Source organism: Achroia grisella, unplaced genomic scaffold (assembly GCF_030625045.1).
Source record: "Achroia grisella isolate CSIRO2021 unplaced genomic scaffold, CSIRO_AGI_Agris_v1 utg640, whole genome shotgun sequence".
Lineage (NCBI taxonomy): Eukaryota > Metazoa > Arthropoda > Insecta > Lepidoptera > Pyralidae > Achroia > Achroia grisella.
In genome coordinates, this window is record NW_026712977.1 from 3613987 (window position 1) to 3637738 (window position 23752).

Sequence of the window (23752 nt, forward strand, 5' to 3'; positions counted from 1 at the left end):
AATCTTAATTTTTATAACAATTACATAGTTCAAGTTATACCAGAATATTTTTTTTATACTAGTTTGATGACAACCAAGCATACGGCCCATCTGATAGTATATGATTACTGTAGCATATGGACGCCTGAAAAACCAGTTACTTGCGTTTATGAAAATTATTTAATTTACGATATCAGAACCTGTGAGAAATACACAAATAATAGACAAATGACGGATAAAAGTAAAAAGCATTAAAACGGTATATTTTTTACAGAGAGTATAAATTATGATGATACGTACCTGTATTTGGTGATCATATGCATCCAGGACGCTGGGCTTACTTTCATCAGTGCGTAAGGTATGAATATCACGTGCATCCCGTTGAGTACGCTGGCCAGTACGGCGTGCCATAATCCCGTCTCTCGCTTAAAATCCAGTACACAAACCATGTGCTCGCCCTCTGTGTAGTTGCATGCTACAGATAGCATACGACAATGGGCTAGCATTGCGGATCTGCGGAGACAGTCTTTGCTGAATCGAGGTTGTCAGTACCACAGCAAACCGTAATTTAGTCGAGACGGTTGCAATTAATTATTTGAAATATTTCTTAATTTTAATGTTTATAAATATCAAAGATTTTTTATTTTGCTTTATTCCTGAACCCTTCATTACTTCACTAGCAAGTTGTAACAAATACATATAGACATTATATACAAAATTAGAGAAATTATTCAACAATCATTTAAATATATCTTAAAAAAATATGTATAAAATGTCGCATGAATTATCTCCTCAGGAGGAATCTGACGACCTGAAACTGTAGTTTTCGGTTGCTTTACGCAACGATCAAATTTGTTATACATATTTATATTTCAATACTAAACAGGATAAGACGTTACAAAATATACATAGTTAAGACAAGTGGAGGCACTTTTTAGATTTAGACCCATTTCTTCAGACAGACATCAGTTATGGTTGTAGAAGACAGTTTACCAATTTTTAGTACGTTTTAGTATTATATATAAATAATAATTATAACTATATAAGCGATGTGCACAAATTACTTGCGCGCACCATTTTTATAAGAAAATTTTGCGAAACTTTTCTCAAACAATTGTTTATCACTCAAAATTTACATAAATACAAATTTTATGAAATAAAATAGAAATTCCATGCATATGATACTAAAAAAATTGTTTTTGTAGGAATAGTCAAGCAGAGTTTTTTACTTTGTTCCTGTTTGGTAAAACGAACATATTATATGAAATATTTTTTATAAATCTGATTCTGAGTACTAGTACTATGAAAGACTACAAAAATATTTTACGTAGATATTTCTAATGGACGCTAGTATTCTAATTTATTAGTAGTAATTTTAAATTACTTAAAATACTTTAAATTCACAAGCGTGTGCAAAGCTTCATTTCTCAGGTAATTAAATTAAACAGCGACATCTATGTAAAAGTGGCGTTAATACTAAGTAACGTTCCAGTTCCACGGAATAAAGATTACTATTGTATTCTCTACATGCTTTTCAGCGTTCTGACTTTCCCAGTACATATTTATAAAAAATGTGTAATATTCTCACTAGAATAAAACGATGAATTTCATACGGAATGCGACCGTGTAGACATAAAAAAATTTAATAAAGTATACGATCAGAAACATTATTTAACGTGAATATAAAATAAATTGTGATATGTTTAAATTCAAAACAGCGACATCTGTGTAAAGGTTGTGTTAGTACTACTCGCTACAGATTTCAGAATGACAGTTTAACTTTCAACAGTCGCCGTTTTATTCGGTTTAGAGGGCGCTACATGTCCACATAGAGACACTGAAAAGTTTACGAAATAAAAATAAACTCTCAACAACTTCAGTTGTGTTTGCTGAAAACTTATTACGATACACTGATATTGCAAATGTGTATTCGAGCATTGGTATTAAAAATTAAAAATGAAAGAAAATATGTTTAGAGACTCAGAAACAAGATAATATTGTGATAGAATCTACTACGATTTGAATTTTATTAAAAATTAATTACGACATCAGCAGTTTTTAAAATAATTACGGGAACAAATTGTCTTCGTCTAGTATTTTCAATACTATTCGACTATCGATCGCTGCTTCAATGCAAGTGTATAAAAAAAAAGGTTTAACTCTTATTATGAAAAAAATCTACTGCCACATGAAAATCATGTGTTAAAATAACAATCTTATTTGAAAACGGACACATACATTCAATAATTCTCGAACACGCATACACACAAGTTGTAGACTAATACATGTTAAATAGTGTTACATTAGCCCGAAATCGGAACACTAAATGTATACATGTATCATCTGTACCTAATTTGCGATTGCACTGGCATTTGTAGCCATATTAACTGTCAATATGCTACTAATTCCGCATAAATTCACAGAAATTATCATTTCCTAAGATTTCAATCAAACTAGGCGACAATCTGCGTTCAGGATAGCATCTATAGTACATTAAGTAGCTTAGATTAAGCTTGCAGACTGATATTATCCGTACTAATTGCTTTCCATACAGAAACGACTCAAATGTATTATATATTCGCGCTTTACAAAAGATACATAATATATTTTATATGTATATATATGGTACGTACTTAATGTTTTAAAATATAACAAGTATTTATATAAAAAATATAATGAGCATTTATTCAATAGATTCTCATCTTTTCCTGTTATAAATTATGGTGTAATTATGTACATATATACTTTTTATTACAGCAATAATTTAATTGTCTGGCATATTTAATGCACACGCACAAGAAATTAGAGTGATTAAATTTGAAATAATAATATTGTTATTTTACTAATTTAATTGCTACCGCCTGATGAACATTTGAATACAACAGTATTGTATAAAGTGGAAGTTGATTATTTCCATCCTATTTTATTGATTATACTAAAATATCAAGTTATTATTGGCACAATAATTAAACATTTGTCTTTAATATTACAGTAAAGTATTCAATTAACATAAACATTACATTTTTTTATTACCCAAACGAAATTTCAGATATATATACGTTATTATGTGTAACACCAAGCTTTAGTTTTAGACAAAATAAGTCATTTATTAATAAAAATAGAATAGTTTATTATAATTATTCAACATGCAAATAAATATTCATTCATCCATTCTTTTATGATACCTAATTATAAAAGAACGACTCGTCCCGGATTAAAAATAATGGAATTAAGTTATATATTATCTATACACTAATATAAAAAGTTCTGTATTATTAGGTTTGTAGCTTAATAATGTTTAGTGTGACAATGTGTGATGATAGAAATAGGAGAGACAGACATATGTACCTATATACAATTATACATATCTCATGCATTACAAATCTTTTAATTCTTCGGCTTGTTCTATACTATAACACGCATGTATTATACATATGAACCTTCCTCTTGAATCACTCAATATATTACTGAAAACTGCATACAAATCCGTTACGTAATTAAAAGGATATAAGAGAACAAACAGCGGCGGCGACTTGTATATTAGGTAAAGATGGATGATAAATTTTATGGGTACTGACCTGGTAACAATAACACCCATGGCGGATCCATCAGCTGCGGATGTGTGCTCGATGTGAGCGGGGCTGTCTTCAGCGGGGCGCGGCGGAGGAATCCAGTCACGGGGAGGTCTTTGCAACTTTTCGGTGGACACCCATTGCAGGGACGGCCACCCACGGAATGAGACCACATCACCCGAAGACGTTTTCGGTAGTCCTAAGCAATATTGAGGAAAAAGAACATATATATTTTTAAATAGCAACAAAGAAAACAAAGTAAACTTCTTTGTTTACGCAGCAAGCGTCTATTAAGATTTTATGCAGACGATGCTAGAATTTTCTATGAACGGTATTAAAAATCGCAATTTATTTAATATGTTTTTATTTCCACGCCGCGTCTATTATGTAAAGCGGATTGTGTCGTCCTAAGAGAAACGGGAGAATACGTAAAACTCGACTATTGCTCTTTTCTAAAATTTTCTAAAATAGGTTGAGAACTTTGATATTACATATAATTTGATGATATAAAATAACAAGCTTAAGTAATATATATATATATATATATATATATGACACTCAAAATTGGGGAGAGTTTTAACATATTTTAAGATTTACTTAGAATATGAATAATAGAATTGGAAGCAGTTACCAACGATATTCTCAAGTTAACACGAACGCCCAAAATTAATTTAGCATATGATGTGTTTCTATTAACGATAATACAATATGTCATCATCTATTCCAAGCGACTAAGTAATTACAGCGTTCATAACAAGAGGTCAGTCGTCTCCCCTTTTCCCCCCTCACCATATCTAGACTGACTTCGGTCTATCAAATTATATTCAGACTAAAGACAGAATTATGTCAACGTCCAGAACATAGCAGGAAACTGAATTATATATTAGTTTGAATCAAATATCTACATGTGTGAAGTTATGTGGTGTCCATCACTGTCATTGTATCAATTAAGTTGCGGTATTGAAGTCCACAAACACCTGTTGGAATTAATTTACTAAGTTAATTGAATCATCGTCATTGTCATCTCAGCCACTAATTGAATACAGTCCTGCTATATATACTCATCTGTACATTATGGGCGAGCATTGAGGGAACAATATTCTTTTAAGTCAATCTCTTAAAGTTTTAGGCTGTAATTTCGTACATTTAAAGCGTACAAAACGTGTTCGTAAAAAATAAAATGGGAAATAGTTTTAATCCTTCCATTCTGTAATTGGAAAGGCAATCAACGCGGATAGCGGAGGCAATCAAATTTTGAAGTGATCATAATCCCTTGGTATTAAAAGTAAAAATGCAATGTACAGATTGTACGGCCGAGCATACGAGTATAAATGTATACACTTGACAGTATAATCTATGCAGTTTACAGAGTTAAATAATGTAAAAGTGTAGAATATGTTACTAAATAAAATAGGTTTTACAGTTATCTCTGAACCAATTGACGGTTGCTATTGCGAAACCTACAACTTGGCAAAATCTGGGACGGCTTTTCAACCTTCTATCTGAACTAACAAAACTATTCAATAAAATAAAATGGATAAAGCACAGACTGAACATAAATATTAAAGTATATTCGGGAGATATTCATGTATTATTTATTTAAAGTAACAAACTATTCACCTTTTATTCCGGTTATGCTAAAAAACTATAACAAGACAAAGATTGACCACAATAGTCTCATGGAAATCGAGGTTACATGACGCAGTCACAGAATTTATAAAATTAGGCACACAATTTTATATGAATTTTACATTCAATTCTGACGGCAATATAAAAAAATGTATTCATTTTTACTAGGCTGAAACTTGTAATATTTAAACGATTATAAAATTATTTGTTAAAAAATTTAGATCGTAGAGAAGAGAATAATTATTACGGAATAACAGGAAAACCACATTATTATGCTGTATACTATAAAGTAAGCAAAACTATCATTCATATTTTATTCAAACATCCTCGTAATGTTATATAGCGTATAACCTTCCCTGATAAATGAGCTATTCAAAACTGAAAGAATGATTACTTCCAATCTTCTGAGATTCCGCATACAACTGACCAAATTTTTCCGCATTTAATATTAGTATACAGGTGATTCTGTAATGGCTATAGCGCTGACAACTATTTACGAATCCCTTTAATTTAAAACGCTTTGAGTCATTTTATTTTACCAGTTTATTATTATAAGTTTATGGAGAGTAATAGTATTATAACTTTGTATCAGGTTGGGGCCTTTATTTAGGATCTGATATTGACCTATCGTCATAACCAATAACGCTAATTAACACCAGGATTGCACAAATAAGTATACTCTATTGACATTCATTAAAATCCGTGTACAAACTAAGAGTAATACAGACATACATACATACACTTTACAGATGTCACTTTCGTTTCTGCGGCAGTTACGTAAAAAGGCGCTAGTTAATAATAACTGTAAGAGGATACATACATATATACAGGCTCATTGTAGTGTAGGAAACAATGATGATTTTATAAATATAACGTTTTGTTATAATAGTAAATAAATACAAATAGAATTACTCACCTTTCATGCACGCTTCCGAAGTGAGAGCGTACTGTATTCCACATGAGCCCAACAAGAACCCTACTTGTTGTAAGCCTGCGTCGCGTCTGGTTAAGGGCACTTCTATAGGCACAGGTACCACCCCAGCTTGGAGGCACCCGTAGAAAGCGCACATGAAGTTGATCGGATCATTGTTGGGATAGACCAAAGCGACCCTGTCGCCAGGTTTGATGGAACTATCACCAGTCAATGGACCACCACTGCTAGTCTTAGATGTGAAGGTTTTGTTGAGCAATGCGTGTGCTATTTTGAGCGAGCGGCTTAGGAGTTTACCTGTTAATGTATAGTAGTATGTATCATGTTCTATACGATATTATTATAAAATTCTGTCATAAGACATGTACATCACAATAGTACTAAAACTTCATCGATCATAGGAAACTCAACAGCATCTAATTGAGTTATAAATACCTATATCTGTCGTTATAATACTATAGTGTGGTGAATGAGTAAGAGTCCAAGTGTGTTACAACTGTTTATCTTTAGTCAGACGTAAGAGAGGATGAAGGAGCGGAGTACGTGGGAAGGGATGGAATACGCGAAACGATAGGCGGCTAAATCCTCTTATTACAAAGAGACTAGGGCCCACCAACGAGACGACAATTGATCGTTAGGATAATGGCAGTACTTCAGATTGATATGACAGAGTGGGATGTAACAGTAAAATTGCTTAGCACGGAGGCATATTAAATTTGTTGTCAGAAATAGAACTGCATGCAAGTACTATAGGTACTGCAGTAGCATATACCAATAAAAATGGCCGTTATCATTCGTCATCAATCGATTAGCCCGCCACCCTATTTTCCAATAAAAATAGTATAATAAAAATGATATGGCAATCTATATTATTTTCAAAGCACCCGGACGGTAATTTAACTATAATTGTCGGTGAAACTTTGTGTAAACGGGATATGGCTGATAAAAAGTATAACAACGTTTTATTTTTATAACAGTTATTCCACTACAAATACGATTAAAAACAATGTATCAGTAATAAAACCTTTTCATACAGCTTTAATGAAGCTTGATGATCCTTATCACCACGAGAACAATACAAGTAAACATCTTACCATAAGTCAGTGAATTACTAAGTTTCCCATTGGGATCTAGGACCGTGGCGACATTAGCTTTGAATGATGCTGTGCCGTATCTCTGTAAAGCTCCTTCAAGATTCCTGGGTAAACCAGCAGGGACCACCAGTTGCTCCCCAACCGCGGGCGTCATAGTGCCGCCCTCTGGTTTCGGCGCATTTGGGTCTTTAGGGTTTGCAGCGATCTCCAGTTCTATGTCATCGTCTTCGTAGAACTCCGGCAGTGGGCGGCGTTTTGGCCGCTTCAGGGTGTTTAGTAATTGCTGAATTTTGGCTGAGACCTGTTTAATGATTTATATTCATGTTTCATTTTTAACGAGTTATATTTGGCATACACTAGTTTGCAATTGGTGACAAATACCGCGTCCTTCTGTTTAATTAGGTTATAAACAAATATATGATACTTCCTACCTTCCACCTTCCTGTGCCAGTTCCGGTGTCCTCGGGCTGCGAGTAGCACTGCACTCGGTCAGCTATCAGCGTGACACCCCCTCTGCGGCCGCCGGACGAGGTGTGGGTTACGTCTGGTTGGATATCTGGTTCATAAGGTCAGGCTACTGAATAATTATTTCATCAAGCTAATAGAATCTTTTTACCACAGAGATAGATGGAGATAGCCGACCCAAGTACCTAAATTGTACGACATGCCACACAAATATAGATAATATTATCTATAGAAATATACTAAATGTTTTATTTCTCGTAAAATAACCAACGAAACTATTTGGATACAATGTATATTATTTAATTTGTTTCTCTATCGATAAAAAAGACTCATTTTTTATACTTTTTGATTTATAAAATAATATATTTATATAATGCAATTTTCCTGTTAAATAAAATATTAATCAAAACGATCTCATTTCTGATTAAATATCTAATATCGAATCATTTCATTTAAAATTGTAGACTCATTCACTTTGATGAATAAATGAAGTCATAATATAAACCATGATAGTATAACGTATTGTCTACAAAAGTGAGCTAAAGTAAGTAATAAACAAGATGCCGCGGAAGTCAGTTTTTGAACTGATCGCAACAAAAGTGACTTAGATTGAATTCACCTGCAATTGGGTTAATTTACTGTTTCCAATTAAATTAAACTTTCTGGGGTTGCCGTTCATTCTACAAACAGCGTCTAGTTTCCAACTTTGTCCGATTGTTAGACAATACTAAAATAAAACAAATATAACACTAACTATGAAACTCCATTTGTGTTCATTACTCCATTGAAATTAAAAGTTGTTTATGTTCTTGCTATGAGAATAAGCAACAATTTTGTCATAAACATATAAATAATATATTATATAATTCTGGTAATACGAAAGTACCAAACTAAGCAGAGCTTATATTATAAGCTCTTACTAAACAACTTGATGAATATACGAGTACCATATAAAGTTGAAAAGAAAACATCTAGATCAATTCAAATAGACATACCCTTGTAATACAAATGTTTGTATTGCGCGGAGATCAAACCCGCATTCATCAGGAGGCGAAGCAATGTATTACACTGCAACATCTTAAAGGATATGTTACTACATTTTCTTCAATGCACTTACTAGCAGCGGCGATCGTAGTAATGCTACAGAATAAATAACCTCAGAAGTATCTCAAGAGGTCATAAAGATATTAATGGCAGTAAGTAGATATATTTAATGAATTCTTATTCATTTTGATGAATAAATGTTTAATTTGATTACCTAAAACAGGATTATTAAAATTATTGAGAAACAAAAATGGACTAATTATTGGCATTCCATAATGTTACAGTAAATGTTGATATGATATAATAATAATTTATAAGAACACTATGAGCCCCATGGGCGCATCAAGTTGCGATGAAAGAATGTCAAGTTTGCAATATTTTTTTTATGAAATAATGTTTATATATTGATTAATTTTTGGCTTAGATAGTTTTTTTACATAACACGATTTCTCAGTCTATGAAAGTACAACATACAATTATTGTATTGTATTAATACCTGAATTTAATTTCTAACTACTCTTTATATTATCCACGGTAATAATCATTTTTATTTAAATTCACTATCAAAAAACATTTGTAAGAATTCCTGAAAAATATATTATGGAACACATTTAATGTTCTATATTACATTTCATAAAATATACTCCGATTTACATTGTAATTAAATTAGAATGCAAACAGCCAGGAATAAAAGGTTTAATCGAATGCAAAATGACTTGTCGACATAGTTGCCCACCATTGTCCAGGATATTCCGAAATATTTTTATCTTTACATATAAAAAAGTCGTGACTATGCGAAAATGGTTTGAGAGATTTATTTTTTACAGTTTATGTAATTAGATGTGAGCCAACGTAAAGCGTAAAGAAACCATAGAATGGGGTAATTGAGTACGTTTTGTATTAATTTCAAAACACATCACCTACTATTTTTAATTAACTTATTAATAAAATAATAGATGGCCTTGTACATGTGCGTTGTTTTTTTTTATCATTGATAATATCATTAATTCATGACGTCTACAAATATTCACGCGGACAAAGTAGCGGGCACCACTAGTACAAAATAGAACTCCCATCTTTCTCTGTTTTGAAAAAAAAGCGATAAATGCATGAAGCGTATTCTTTACTTGACTCACATGGCGGTAGGTGTGTGATTTCTGACAAGTCTATCTCAGTCCTCTCCCTGGGTGCGTGTTTCTTCTCCCTTTGATGGGGTTGTGGCAGCGGGTGGGGATGCACCCTGGGGTGAGGAGCAGCGGGCCGACGTGCTGGAGGCGAGCCTAACTCCGGTGGAGGAGGCAGCTCTGACTCACCTGCGCACGAATCTTCGTCTGAACTCGATGCTGAAACCACAAAACTATATTAATCCTCTGATGAACCCGTGAAGAGTGAATAAAATGAATTTAAGGAAGATTAACTTCCATAAATTCATGTATATGACATATATAATTATAATATATGACACCGTGTACCTTAAATTATATAAGTAACTAATGACAAAAACATAGATATAAAATACATAAGTAAGATATCTAATAAGTACATTATTTAAATGAGATGGTTTGGAAGCAGAAAAAGCTCGTTGAAACACTATTTAAGGTGTAATACATGAGTAATTGAATTGTTGATTTATTTATTTTTCTAATAGTACGACAAAAGTATTTTCTTTGATTTTTATACTTACTTATTTATAAAGAAAGGGTATATAAAACAAGCTTAAAACAATGATACATTTTTAATCTTTATATTAATGAAAATCATCTAGTTAGTATTAGTTATCAATAGAAAAAATATCAGAAATGTTAACATTCTAATTGCTTTAAAGCTATAATTAAGTCTAAGCTAGCATTAAGTCTGACTAAATTTGAAGTACTTACACGATATATTTATTATTAAAGTAATTAAGACCAAATTCTTTGTTTTACCACACCTGACGTTCTAGTTCTAACTTTTACACCGAAAAACAAAACAAGTAATAAATATTATTCTTGTATTACTGTAGGCTTCCTATTCCCAAAAGTACTCTCGCCTTTTCACAATATATGTAGCCTCGAGCCTCTCAGAATGAAGTAGGAACAGTAGGGTTTGTATTAGAAATAAAGAATTCACAAATCACGAACTCAATTCACTAACCAAGTCCTAATAAACGCAGAATGTACTGTTGAATGGTCTTGTTTGTTGAATCATAATGCTACTGAACTAAAGTCATGTCGTATACAAACAAAACGGAAGGTACAGTCGTCAACATTTTTAAAACGATTCACAATATAAAATTACATTTTATAAAAATTGACACTTGGATCTTAACCTGTAAGAACGTTGTTGTAAGCAAAGTAAAAACATCACAAAATCTTTAAGAAATATTTTTACCAAAAAATTGTATGTATAATATATAGAAATAATTAAAGAATAGCTTCCTGTTTCTTTTGTACGTCTACTTATGTAGCATAGATAGATAAGCCTTGTTAACTCAAAGGATTTTTGCATATATATAACCATGGTTAATACCTAAAAAATCTACTTAGTGCGGTCAAACAAGTAAAGATAAAGACTAAAACCTCGTTATTTATATTTAGGATAAAAATCGACTACAAAGGATCTTTTAAGTACACAAAGGTATTTGTATGTATTGGATTTTCTTCAACTACCAAATACGAAATGTGTCCCATTAAATATGTGAGATTAACTTGTGTCTGTTACATGAAATTTATAGAGACATAACAGACTTTACCTTTGCTCATATTCATGTTCTCATGGAACGTGAATGCCAATTTAATATACAGTACTGCTGCTAAAACCACAACCCAATCAATTGGAACCAGGTACCCAAAGCAAACCCGATCAAATCCATATAATGCTCTATAAGAGATAAGCACACTCGACTGAACCTGCAAATGCTCTTTGTGGCGTAGATGTCTGTACATGAGTCAGTACAGGATAAAGGATACATGAAACAGTTTACTTGGAATTAATTATTAGTTGCAACACAGACATTCAGTCCTAATACAGTAGTAGTAATAAGTTGAACGATCGGTTTGCTGGCTTGTGAATAAAGCGCTCCCCAGATTATACGCATCATAGCAAACTAATCGGCTGCCGAATCAAGCTGACTAGACCGGTACGGATAGCAATATAAATTCTGCAAATCATTCAAAATTAATACACTACTAATTTGGGAATGGTAGATTTATCAAAGCAATAAACAATAATAACAACGCCTATTGGATATTTAGGAAGGTACATTATGTCTGTAATAGGTAAGACTGTAATAGGTAATTATAATAGATTTAAAATATTTGAGATCAAATCTTAAGAATTTCATGGCAATACCTTACTATTACTAAATAATAGATTGCAGGAGATTCCGAACTTCCAAACTAATATTATAATGAGAAAGTTTATAAAGTTGTTCAAAAGTTTGAATGTCTGAACAGATTTCATTAAATCTATTAAATTCTAGATGTAATTGTAAATTGGACTCCGATTTCCGCATTTAGTCTCTGAAAATATATCCTAGATTAGAGTTTTTTCTAATTCACGTGGTAAAAAATATACCTCCTTATTTATAAAAGTGAAATACAAACCCTTTTAAACACTAACTATTAGAGTGGTTGCAAATTTTCTATTAAATTGAGTAAACAGCTCGAAAGAAAAGAACAAAACACTTCAATAGCAAAAATAGGTTTATTACATCCAGCGATTTTATGAATAAAAAGGGACAGTTGTTTTTACCTCTTAGAAGATGGTCAATATTTATTTTTTTCCATTTTTATACTTTTATTTATTCAATCAAAATTTGTATCTTTCTGCTGTATACTGTGTCATCACGATGGTCAATATTCACAAGAATAAATAATTATAATATATATCTTTATTTATAAAAAACAGACATAAATGTAACCATATAGAACCGAAGGGTTAATTACGCATACGCCATAGATTGTATATCACTGGGCAGGCCCTCACCCCAATGTTGTTATAAATGTAATAGCTCTATGTAGAGTATCGATTAGTTAATTTGGCAGTACAGCCAATTGAAACACTTAAACTATTGTGCGAACTCTATTACAAGACTCTCACTCGACGAAAGTACAACATATCAATTAATATACATTCTTAATATATTGCATTATTTCACCAGAACATTGACAGTTGAAAATGCGTCTGACTGCACAAAAGTGGATAATAATCGTGACTTAAAACTAAACAGGTATGTCACATACATGTTTAGTTTTAAGAAAAATCATCTATCAAATTTATAAATTTAAAATTATGAGCATCCGAAAGAGATTGCTTAATAATATAACGTATGCTCACAAATTTATTGTATATAAGGCGGAAAAACATTTCATAATTTCCATTTTAAGTTTCTTTTTCGGGGCAAATAATTTCGGTTTTTTCGCGTACATTTTTATATATTACGTTATCATTAAACAGGAGTTATAAGATATATATATAAATAATATTTGATGTATTATCATTCCTATTTTAAACTGCATATACCTTATATCAAACTCCTATTCACTACTTCGTTAGGAAAGTTTCGAAATAGTTTATTTCTGTCGCTTTTGTGATTTATCGCGAGACCGATGCAATAGGGAAGCGAAGAGAATGCATTTCTATGAAAACGCTTTTAATTTTCCGTTAGTGATAAAGTGCTATGCACAGGAAAGTTGTACAGTAATACTATTTTTTAATAAAAAATAATAGAACATGAAATTAGAAATAGAACTTTTAATTTTTTTATAATTAATTAACACTATAAACAATTTTAGATTTATTTAATTTGAATAATTAATACACTTCTTCTGACCGACGATTAACAGTAACATATACATATAGTCTAATCCACTTCACACAATTTACTTTTATTGAAAGATTTTTCTACGTATAGTGCTTAAGAGTTCTGTGTACTGTTAAGAGTACTCACATACACACAAAACAATTACAAATTGGCACTCTCCATAAGTCAATGCAGACAATACCATTCATTTCGAAAATATGAACTAATTATAGTTGTAAGAACCAGTGGGAGCCACGAAATGTAGTTCGTATTAAGTGCTCAGAAATGCACTTCAACTATGCGAAGGCGAGGGAGAGATAATTGAACATTGATGCGATGTACCTTCAGTTCGGTGCCTAAGCCTTGGAAAATGGATACGTGTTGTGGAAAATGGTATATCAAGTTTACTTTAATTACAAGTCTGATGAATTACATATTCTATACTGCTATTAGGTCCCATCATATTATTTAAATAGTATTAAGTGTTTAAGTAACACTTTAATATTATCATACTTACAACCCTATATACAATTGTAGAGATTTCAAATTCGTCTGTTTGCGACAAGTGTATTACTATTATACAATTATTATTTTAAATCAATACTACATACTCTATAATTAGATACCTGTCTCGACTACCTATGGGTGCAATTATGGTATCGTATGTTTATTTATGAAATAAAGCATGTGTTATTCGTATATTACAAATGCAAAATTTGGTTGGTATAGCTATTACCAATAAAAGAAATATGTTAGGATGTTTTTTTATGATGTAGTAGTTGTCTATAATATTATATATTATATTGTCTATATATAATGTCGAAATTACTTTCGATGCTAGTTTAAAAAAAATACTTATTAATAACAAATTATACTAAGACTTATAGACAACTACTACATCATAAAGAAATTATTTATAGTTTACACGAAAAAAAATAAAATTAACAATGTTCACTGAAAAATATGGAATATCACATTTAATAGTTCTTTGGATCTGGCTATTTTTGTAATACTTATGTTCATGTTACGCGACATTTCTAGTTTTGGACGTCTAATAACATTGCCGTATACGAAATCGCAATATGGTTTACTTTGTGCATCCCGTCGTGAATCCCCTAGCGCTTAGAACGAAATATTAACGGTCTAGTACATTTTCGACGACGGGTTATTCAAAGCAAATCCTATTATAATTCGTGCAATGCGTTGTTATTAGACTCCCTGAACATACTTTTACTATTACTAGATTATAATTCCTAACATACGGGTGACATTATGGGTTAAAACTAGAGTCTTAAAAAAGAAATCTCTATCTGGACATAGGACAAACTGTACTGAACAATTAACACGGTACTTCTTTATCGTATTCACACCGTATTCTAGTATATATTACACAACAAGGTTATATATATATATATATATATATATTAGTGTTAAATTTGGTCACACATTTCATATAACGAAAAAGGACATCCTAAAATATGATTCCTTTACGATAGTACATAATTGTAAGATTATTATAAGTTGTAAATATTTCGAATCTGTAGAGACGTACAAAAGATTTCACGTCGACGGTTTTCGAGGTTCAAGTACATTTTCATTTATACGTTTTTGCAGTATAGACAGATTTATTGTGTAAGTGTTACGTAGACAATAAATCTGTCTGCCGATAAAATAAATAAGTCTTTAATGTGGAACTCTCTTATTACCTGTGCCGAAACAGAGGCATATTTTGGCCTTTACATTTTCGTTTCACTCATTTTAGGATTATAGTCTCGAATATAAAAAAAGACGAAAATATCAAGGCAAGAGATACTACATACTGATGGCATATAGATTATTTTAGAAAATAATTATTTGTGTATAGAGGTCATTTTATTACATACACAGCGTAATTACTGTGTAGATATATCAACTATAGGTACAGTTATCGTTTGGTTGGAGTTTGTGAGGGGTGATCACCTCTGCAATACTGTTGTGTACATGATTTCCTTTGACTCGATAAAAAAATAAAAGACCTACGAGCCAAAATTACACTAGAGTGTGCTAAAAGTCCTACAAAGACTTGTTTGACTAAATTCGGTGTTTAACTTTGAGTGAATATATAGAACCCTCTATTGAGTGCCTCAGTATCAGTATTTCAAGTATTGATTTATCGATTCCCGTAAGAATGTTAAGCGTTGTACGTACATTTTGTAGTAAAATGTACAGATAATGTTTTCAACTACAAGGAATCTTTATCTACTTCAAAGGTAATGTCACTAATGCATGTAAGTAAAAAGGATATATTTTAACGAGATATAAAAATAGAAACTAACGACTGGCTTAGACAAAACATTGTTATAAATTCACAGAAGTTTCCAGATGGATTTTCACGAATGTTTGTAGTTTGAGCCTGTGACTTCGTCCGCTTGGAAGATAAATATATTTTGAATTACGGGGATAAAAAGTAGCCGGCGGCCTTTTATATTCGAAATACAGCTTATGCTTTTAATGACCACGGATTTACATATCGCATGATTTTAACGTTGATTTCCAAATATATATTATTTTTGAGTTAATACGGTTTATCGAACATCAAATTTTGTTCTCATTTTCAACATTAAACATTCGAAATGAAATTGATATCCATAAAATATATCACAGGCAGATATGAATGGTCAGATAATATGACCATATAGCGTTACATAATTAACCCATCAATGTTTTCCTACATATTTCCCGTTATGAATGAATAGGTCTAAACGTTGATATACAATTGTATTTCAAATTTTTGTCACTTGCTCTGTGCACGAAAGTAATCTACTCCTGAATATTGCGTTACCTAAAGAAATACGTTAGTTTTTTTTTTTAATGTTTGTAAACCTGCTCGTTTTTCTTGTGATGAGTCTGCTTTTCGAATAAAAGGTAGAATGAAAAGACTATTACATGATTATTCAAAAGCGCTTATATTAAATTTATTTGAATAAAGATTATTTCTGAAATTAGTCAAGAGTATTTTTAGTGCTTTGCTTTAATGTGTAGCAAAATTTTAAATTAGACTTTTCAAAGTATATTCAGCGTTTTTTATGTAATTAACTTACTTTTATGTACTTAACTGTAAAATAATAAATAACAAGACTTCTTTACATTAAGCTAATACTTTAATACGATTTTTGCATCTTCGCCAGTTCACATTCATTATTGTAGTCGAGAATACTCGACTTACAAAGACTGAAGCACATTTTGTTGTTTCAAAGCTTATGTTCATATTTGCACTAATATTTTTATAACTATTTACGCTAAATTTAATAAACGTACTATGTTTGAATTTTCTCATTAATATAAAAAATATATCATATTATTAGAATTTACTATTTATTCTAGATAATCTTCTATATAATAATACTTACAGAGGTCATGACGCTCTCTGTCGGGGCTTTTAGCCATCATTGACGTCCGCTTCGAAGGCATCGGCAGCGAGGGCTTTGGCCGGTTCTGCATTTCGGCGAGCGCTTGCTGTACTGCCTCCTGCCTCACTTCTGTAATATATAGTCCATGTTAGATTACCTTTGCATTAGTTCTGTATTCTTAGTAGTTTAGATTACATGCTTTAAGTACTACTATACTGCAGCAGATAATGATAAAAAATGGCGCTATGATTTTATACATATAATATACAGCTCTATTTGATTACACTAGAGACTAAATTTCGAACAGTTTTCACATGTGAAATATAAAATATATTACTACGATAAACTTCTCCTGTGAAAGGCTTTCCAAAGCTTGTTATATTCCGTAAAATTCTCTAATAAATTTAATATTAGCGTACTTAAAAAATTCTCTCAAATTCTGTTATTACTTTTTATTATAAAATCTAGTGATTTTATAATAAAAAGTAATAATACAGTAATAATAAGACATAGTTATACACACATACTTTTTGCAGAACCTTTTATATAATCATTTATACTGTCAGTTTGGACTAATAAGGGGTCAATTATAAAATTCTATTGAACTTTTATTTTTAGGTCCAATGGAACGAATAAATGACGAGATGCCGATAATTGTTATAATTGACACTATGACTGTAGCCAAAGCTGTCACCTGTCACAACCAAGCTGAAATTCCCTTCCTGTCGCTATTTACGATTGTATCTATAATTGTTTGTTTATCAATATTGTCGCTAACGTTTTACAAACTAATTAAAAGAATAGAATTCCATCTACAAATATTTATTTTCTAATATTTAAAATTAATTTAATTGTATCAAATTTCATATATCCTCAAACTAGCGGAACGTTAGTACACGGATACTAAGCAATTGTTAGAAATACCTAAATACATAGAAAACATTCTTATATTCAATAGAAAGAATCATAATTATAAATATAAATGTTTGTATCGTGCAAAGAATTGAACCCGCGACCATAGTGAGTAAGGCGGCGTGATAAATTGCCAGACCACCGTGGCCTATGTTATAAGCAATGTCACATTCAATTATATCACTAATCACACCTACATATCCATTAATATTACAAAAACTTCATATTTAATTTCACTTCAACGATCGTAAATTTGGAAATACGAGTATCTATGAAATTCAAGTCCAGCCTTGTATGGAATCCCGCTATTGTTATTGAAGTCGGAAACCTTTAGACGACTGATAAAAAGATCATAACAGGTGGCATATTGGAGAGGTTTAGGTGTCAAAGGGATGTTTTGCGAGCAATAAATAGCTTTTACAATATAACTGAATGAAGAGAAAATATTGCACATATTATTTTCTTATATTGTGTACTTGTATTCTTATTGCCTATCCGTTGTTCCGTCTTTACACGATAGTCTTAGGTTCGCTTCACAAAGTAGCTTTAACAGGTCGCTTTAAAAGATTTTAAAGTCACATCAGTAGGATTTAAAGCCCTACCCTATACACTCACGTAAATAAACGCTCTAAAATGTGTAATATCACTATCAAAGCATACTCGCATATTTTATACTCTTTACATATTATTATATTAATAATCATATAACATAATTATATATAGTATTAACAGTAACTTTATTACTAGGACTAGATTGTTCGCATGTAACACTGCACTCCAACGCTTGTAGTAATATTTAAATATGATGCAGTTAAAACTAAGATAAAAGAAAGTGTCATCCATACAAAGAGATAAGTCTCAATATTCAGGTTTTTAATTAAAATAACATCCCCTTAGCTTATTGCAAAATACTAAAGCATTTTCTAAGTACAAATTTTTGCTTACGTTCCTATTTTCCTCTTTCACTAATCCGTTTTAAGATTATCTTTTAATAATTTTAACTAAATCATTTTCATACTTCATATTTAAAAATATTGTGCAATACAATTGAATTTAATATCTACATATTATACTTGTTATTTCGGATTCTAGTTTTCAGAAAACGCGCAATTGTATTAAAATCTGTAACTGTACAATTGATAGATTCAAATTTGCGTAACCTTGTAATACTGTGTGAACGTGTGTTGTTAAAATCCACTTTACATGGAAACACGAGTGATGTCATAACAAGAAAGTATGGCACGATCATTGTTCGCAGCACTTGTTTGGACGTTACTCATAAACAGCCACAGACACAAGGACAAATATCAATACTGGTGCGCTTTTTCAACCCGCCTAGATTAATAAAGCACAAAGTAATCATGACAAGGCAGATCGGAAAACCCTATAAAAAGCGACCTAGGTTACATACTAATAGTAGTCGTAATCTATATATTTTTATACGGTTTCTCAGGAGTCGATAATACTTACATAATAGTAAATAACGTATTAAAAATAAGTTTAAATTCGTCTATTATAAAATTTACAAATTCAATTTATTTTTAGAATTTGTATTATGGTTCCCAATATTAGATTTTAATTATTATTATGTTTAATTATAACAAACACTAATCTATGTAAATTAGTTAAAATCAGTCAGTTAAAAATTTTTAAAAGTTGTTTAAATCAACCTCATCAAATTATTTTGGACAATATTAAAGTGATTATTATTACAATTGATCTATTATTTTAACAATTATATGTAGTGTAAAATTTATTATAAAAAAACAAAGACTCCTCTAAACTTTAATTGTCCCAAATTTTATACACATCTGTCTGTGTTTTAGTAAATAGTGATAAAACGTTTTTGCTTCACATATTAATATTAATCTTACCCCATACACGAACCGCCTCTATTACACCAATACACCTCTATTAGCTATCCCGTGTTAGAAGATATTAATATATAAAAAAACAAAAGTAACTAAATAAGTTTTCAGAAAGCTGTCTAAAGCTCTATACTTGCAACATTACTTATAGGCAAATAGAGTAGATAAGATAGGGTAGAATATATTTATGATATCCGAATTGAAGATGATTGATTTGAAATATTTAACACGAATAACCAGCCTGTCCTGTAATATAAGTTATTATTTATTATATCTGTATATGAAATAAAAATGAAGAATCAAATCTAAAGAATACACGTATCCTCCATACTTGTATTCTTTAGATTTGATTATAATAAAATACTATTTTAAAAGAAAACAAAATTCAGAAACAAAAATAGAAAAGTACATATAAATCATTATTATTATAATACTATACGTAAATAAAAAGCCTAAAATATAAATAAATCAAAAGAAATATAATTAAAAACAAAATATCAGGTTTACCGGATTTAACTGTCGTATAGACAGGTACGAAGTGCTCTAAAAATATTGGCAGCTTATTTTTCAAAATAGCGACAAAATCCCTACTACAATTTAATCTCCGTGATCGCGTCCGTCGATATAACGCGAGTGGGTGCAACTGAGTCTATATTGGATTCAGACCGTCTACTTCAGCTAGAAAGATGAGATGCTCAACTTGTTATTGTTATGAGAGAATATTAACTTGTAAATCGAGACTTCAAAGAGCTAAGAGGATTGCGCCCTCATTTTATTGCAAACGTATATAGTTTGTATTGTGAATGCAACAAGTTTAATTGATATTGCTGTAAACTTACGCCCTTAAAGTTGTTATTGTAAAGTTAGCATTTTTTTTTTCACTTTACAGATAAGTGGTTAGCATGGATCCACTACTTGTAAACAGTTGTGCAATTTGCAATTAGTTGAATAGAGCGACAAGATTTGTCTTTCTATTTACTTTGTTTGACGCTCCCGGAGACGGATATTTCTATTACCTTTGCTTGACTTCTCTGAGCTTGTCGATCTGTAAATGTATATAATTAATGTACAACTTATAAGCTAAGGAAACTAATATAGATTGCTTGTATCGAGCTTATACATTCAGTAAACTTCTATGGAAATATACTGATTTATCTAGGGAAAGATTACTCCTAGTGTACTTCCGTGCCGTCCTACACGTTCATTAATTATAATTGGCTCTATAATTAGAATATCTTCGTAACAATATTTTCATAAAAACACGCTGTTCATAAACATGTATAAAACATTATATAGTCTATGTCAAATATTAAGGAGTTCATGGGATACATATATATGTATCCCATGAACTCCTTAATATTTGACTAAAATATCAATTGTTAAAATCCTAGTCTAATGCAGGACTAACGCGGGTGTATTGTACAGTACACAATGCTACTTAAAATGTAACATGATATAAATTAAAAGAATACAGTGGAGTGGACATCATGTCAGATAACCTTACACAATAATATCCACTACAAAAGGGTAGAACACGCACGTCTTCGGATCGAAGTGTGCATGTATGTGATATGTTATGGAAGTGAATGAATAAATATAGAATATGTTAGCATGATTTTTCTACCTAACCTGACCGGGACCTGACCACTAAAAGAGAGAATACGCAAATTAATGCTTAATAAATCTAGTCCAAGCAAAGGTGAAGAAGATATAAATACCTTTCCGAGAAAAAGCCGACCGAAGATTTGACATAATGTAATTTTTTGGAGGAAAAGATAAAGCGTAAATACATTAGGTATACCCCGATATACGTTTGTCAACGATATCTCCGTATTAGAATTCAATTAAAAGCATCTCTGAACTCAATATGTAGGCGGAGACTGTTACTTCTAGACAAAGTTCCGTCTTGAACTATTAACTGCATCTAATTGTTTTAGAATTCAGACTATGTCTTGTGTGGCTGCGAACTAATAACTAATACTAATTACTAGAAATGTATATACAAAGCTTTGATTTGTTTGAAACCAGAGATATAGATGACATCCTAGAACTGTTGAGCCACTTAATAACTTTAGGTTCATATACTGCGTTATAGTGCTATGACTCAACTCAATTTACAAACCCCTCGACTTTGAATAGCCGGCATGCAAATTTGCAGGCTTGCACTAGTGTCAAATATTGACAAGTTCATTATGGAAGCAGTTCCTTTTAAGATCAATCAATTGATAAATTTATCTCATAGGACCTTGTGATTGCTAAAGTTACCTAACAGTAATTATGTATTATAGAATATGATAATAATGTATTAACGCACAATAAATATCAGGTACGTTCTAGTATTTTAGTGTATATATTCTATGAATACAATATTTAGTCACAAGAATAATTACGTTATTACTGACACCTAATTAAATTGCATGAAATACGAACATTACTATCTGTTGTTTTATATGTGTCATGTACTTAGTAAGATTTTGTAACAATGATTTTGAACAGAAAGACAAAAATTATAGTTAGTACCCGTATCTATGGATCGACTATGTTTTCCCATGCTGTTCCGTATCATAGAGCACCCAGACTGCCTCATGCTTATCAGATACAAAAACAACGTTTCTAAAAGAAAACCATCGATTGCGTTCTTTGCGTCGCGTGACGACTTAGAGCATTTCTCCTAGCATTGCACGACATATGGCCGACATTTGTTACATAAATTTTATTATTACACCACACAATGTCAATTCGGTGACGGGTAGCCTTTAATATCTCATGGCTGGGTTTATTATATGTGAATAAAAATAGGCCTTTTTTACCGACTGTCGAAGGAGCAGGTTCTCGTTTCGATTGTAACTAATAATTATTAGGTTGTATTCTACATTTATTATGATAGTTTAGCTAGGAATAAAAATGTTAACGATGAGTACGATACAATATAATTAATAACATACAGCGACATATGATTTATAATTAATTAAATCAATCTAATACCAAGAACGTGTTCTAAAATATCCCTTTCTAACATTATTACAAAGGGATATTTTTTTTATTTGAAAACTTATTTAGCCCAAATAATTCGTAACTATATTTAATAAAAATTTGTTTATCGTATAGAGTGTTGTAAATTTAAGTTAGCACTTGTTGTAAATCACTCAACAATCACAAAACGCAGCAAACTTTTTGAACTGTGAAGTATAAACTTGGTTGAAATTGTTAAAAACCTTCATTGAAGTTTGTTATAACAACGTCTGTAACTTCTTCACTGAACTGATCTGAACTGACTTAATGCCATAGATACATATATCTTGTATTAAGAGGAAATGCGCGCTCCGTATCATTTCAAAATCTCTCTCAGTGCCTACTATTCAATGGTATATCGATATATGTTCTTCCTCCCGCCTTATATTTCCCCAAAGAGAGCAAATGGCATCTACTGGAACTAGCGGAAATAGTGTTTTCGTATTTGCCTATAGTTCCTTCCATAATATAACGTATTTAAATTATTTCTTACATCATTATACAAGAAAGCATTTGGTTATCCTTTTTTTATTTTTATTTGCCAATATAGTTTGTTACGACGGTTTGAAATGAGCGAATTATTACACAAGTAATGAGCATTTATTAAAATAATCTACATATTAGATAGCGAAAAACATAGAGAGATGCTAATAAAAATGAGAAATATGGTAACAATTTATTGTCCGTGTATCAAACAATGGTTGTATAGATAAAACACTGTTAAACTGATAAAACAACATATCCTGTTAAATATTTTTGAATACACGTACGAAATAAAAGTGTTATCATTAAACAAGCGTACCCGTATTCACATATAACAATTCCACTTGATATAATAGAACTAGAAGTTAGAAGAACTTTTCAGTAACTAGCTGTTTACGGTGGCTTCGCCAACATGAACTCGTTATCTCTCGTTCCTATGGTAACTTTAATATATATGCAGAGTGAGTGAAAATGTTATATGCAGAGATTATTGAGGTATGGTATGAAGACATAGTAATATTCTTGTGTCATAAATACTGCGTTGCTAGACAAGATATTATATTCTTATTGATATTAAAATTGTAGGAAAAG

The 23752-nt window shown here is 31.2% G+C and overlaps 1 protein-coding gene across 6 annotated transcripts in view; it reads right to left on the reverse strand.

The window, feature by feature from the left end:
• LOC131849359 (disco-interacting protein 2) overlaps positions 1-23752 on the reverse strand; it is a 110989-nt gene that overhangs the window by 11068 nt on the left and 76169 nt on the right. For all 6 annotated transcript variants that reach the window (XM_059199425.1, XM_059199427.1, XM_059199423.1 and 3 more), the window contains 7 exons: positions 16887-17015; positions 9851-10057; positions 7637-7749; positions 7206-7506; positions 6097-6408; positions 3558-3750; positions 280-492 (listed from right to left, as the gene is read on the reverse strand). In XM_059199425.1, the coding sequence (XP_059055408.1) occupies positions 280-492; positions 3558-3750; positions 6097-6408; positions 7206-7506; positions 7637-7749; positions 9851-10057; positions 16887-17015 (1468 nt within the window). The remainder of the gene's footprint in view (positions 1-279; positions 493-3557; positions 3751-6096; positions 6409-7205; positions 7507-7636; positions 7750-9850; positions 10058-16886; positions 17016-23752) is intronic.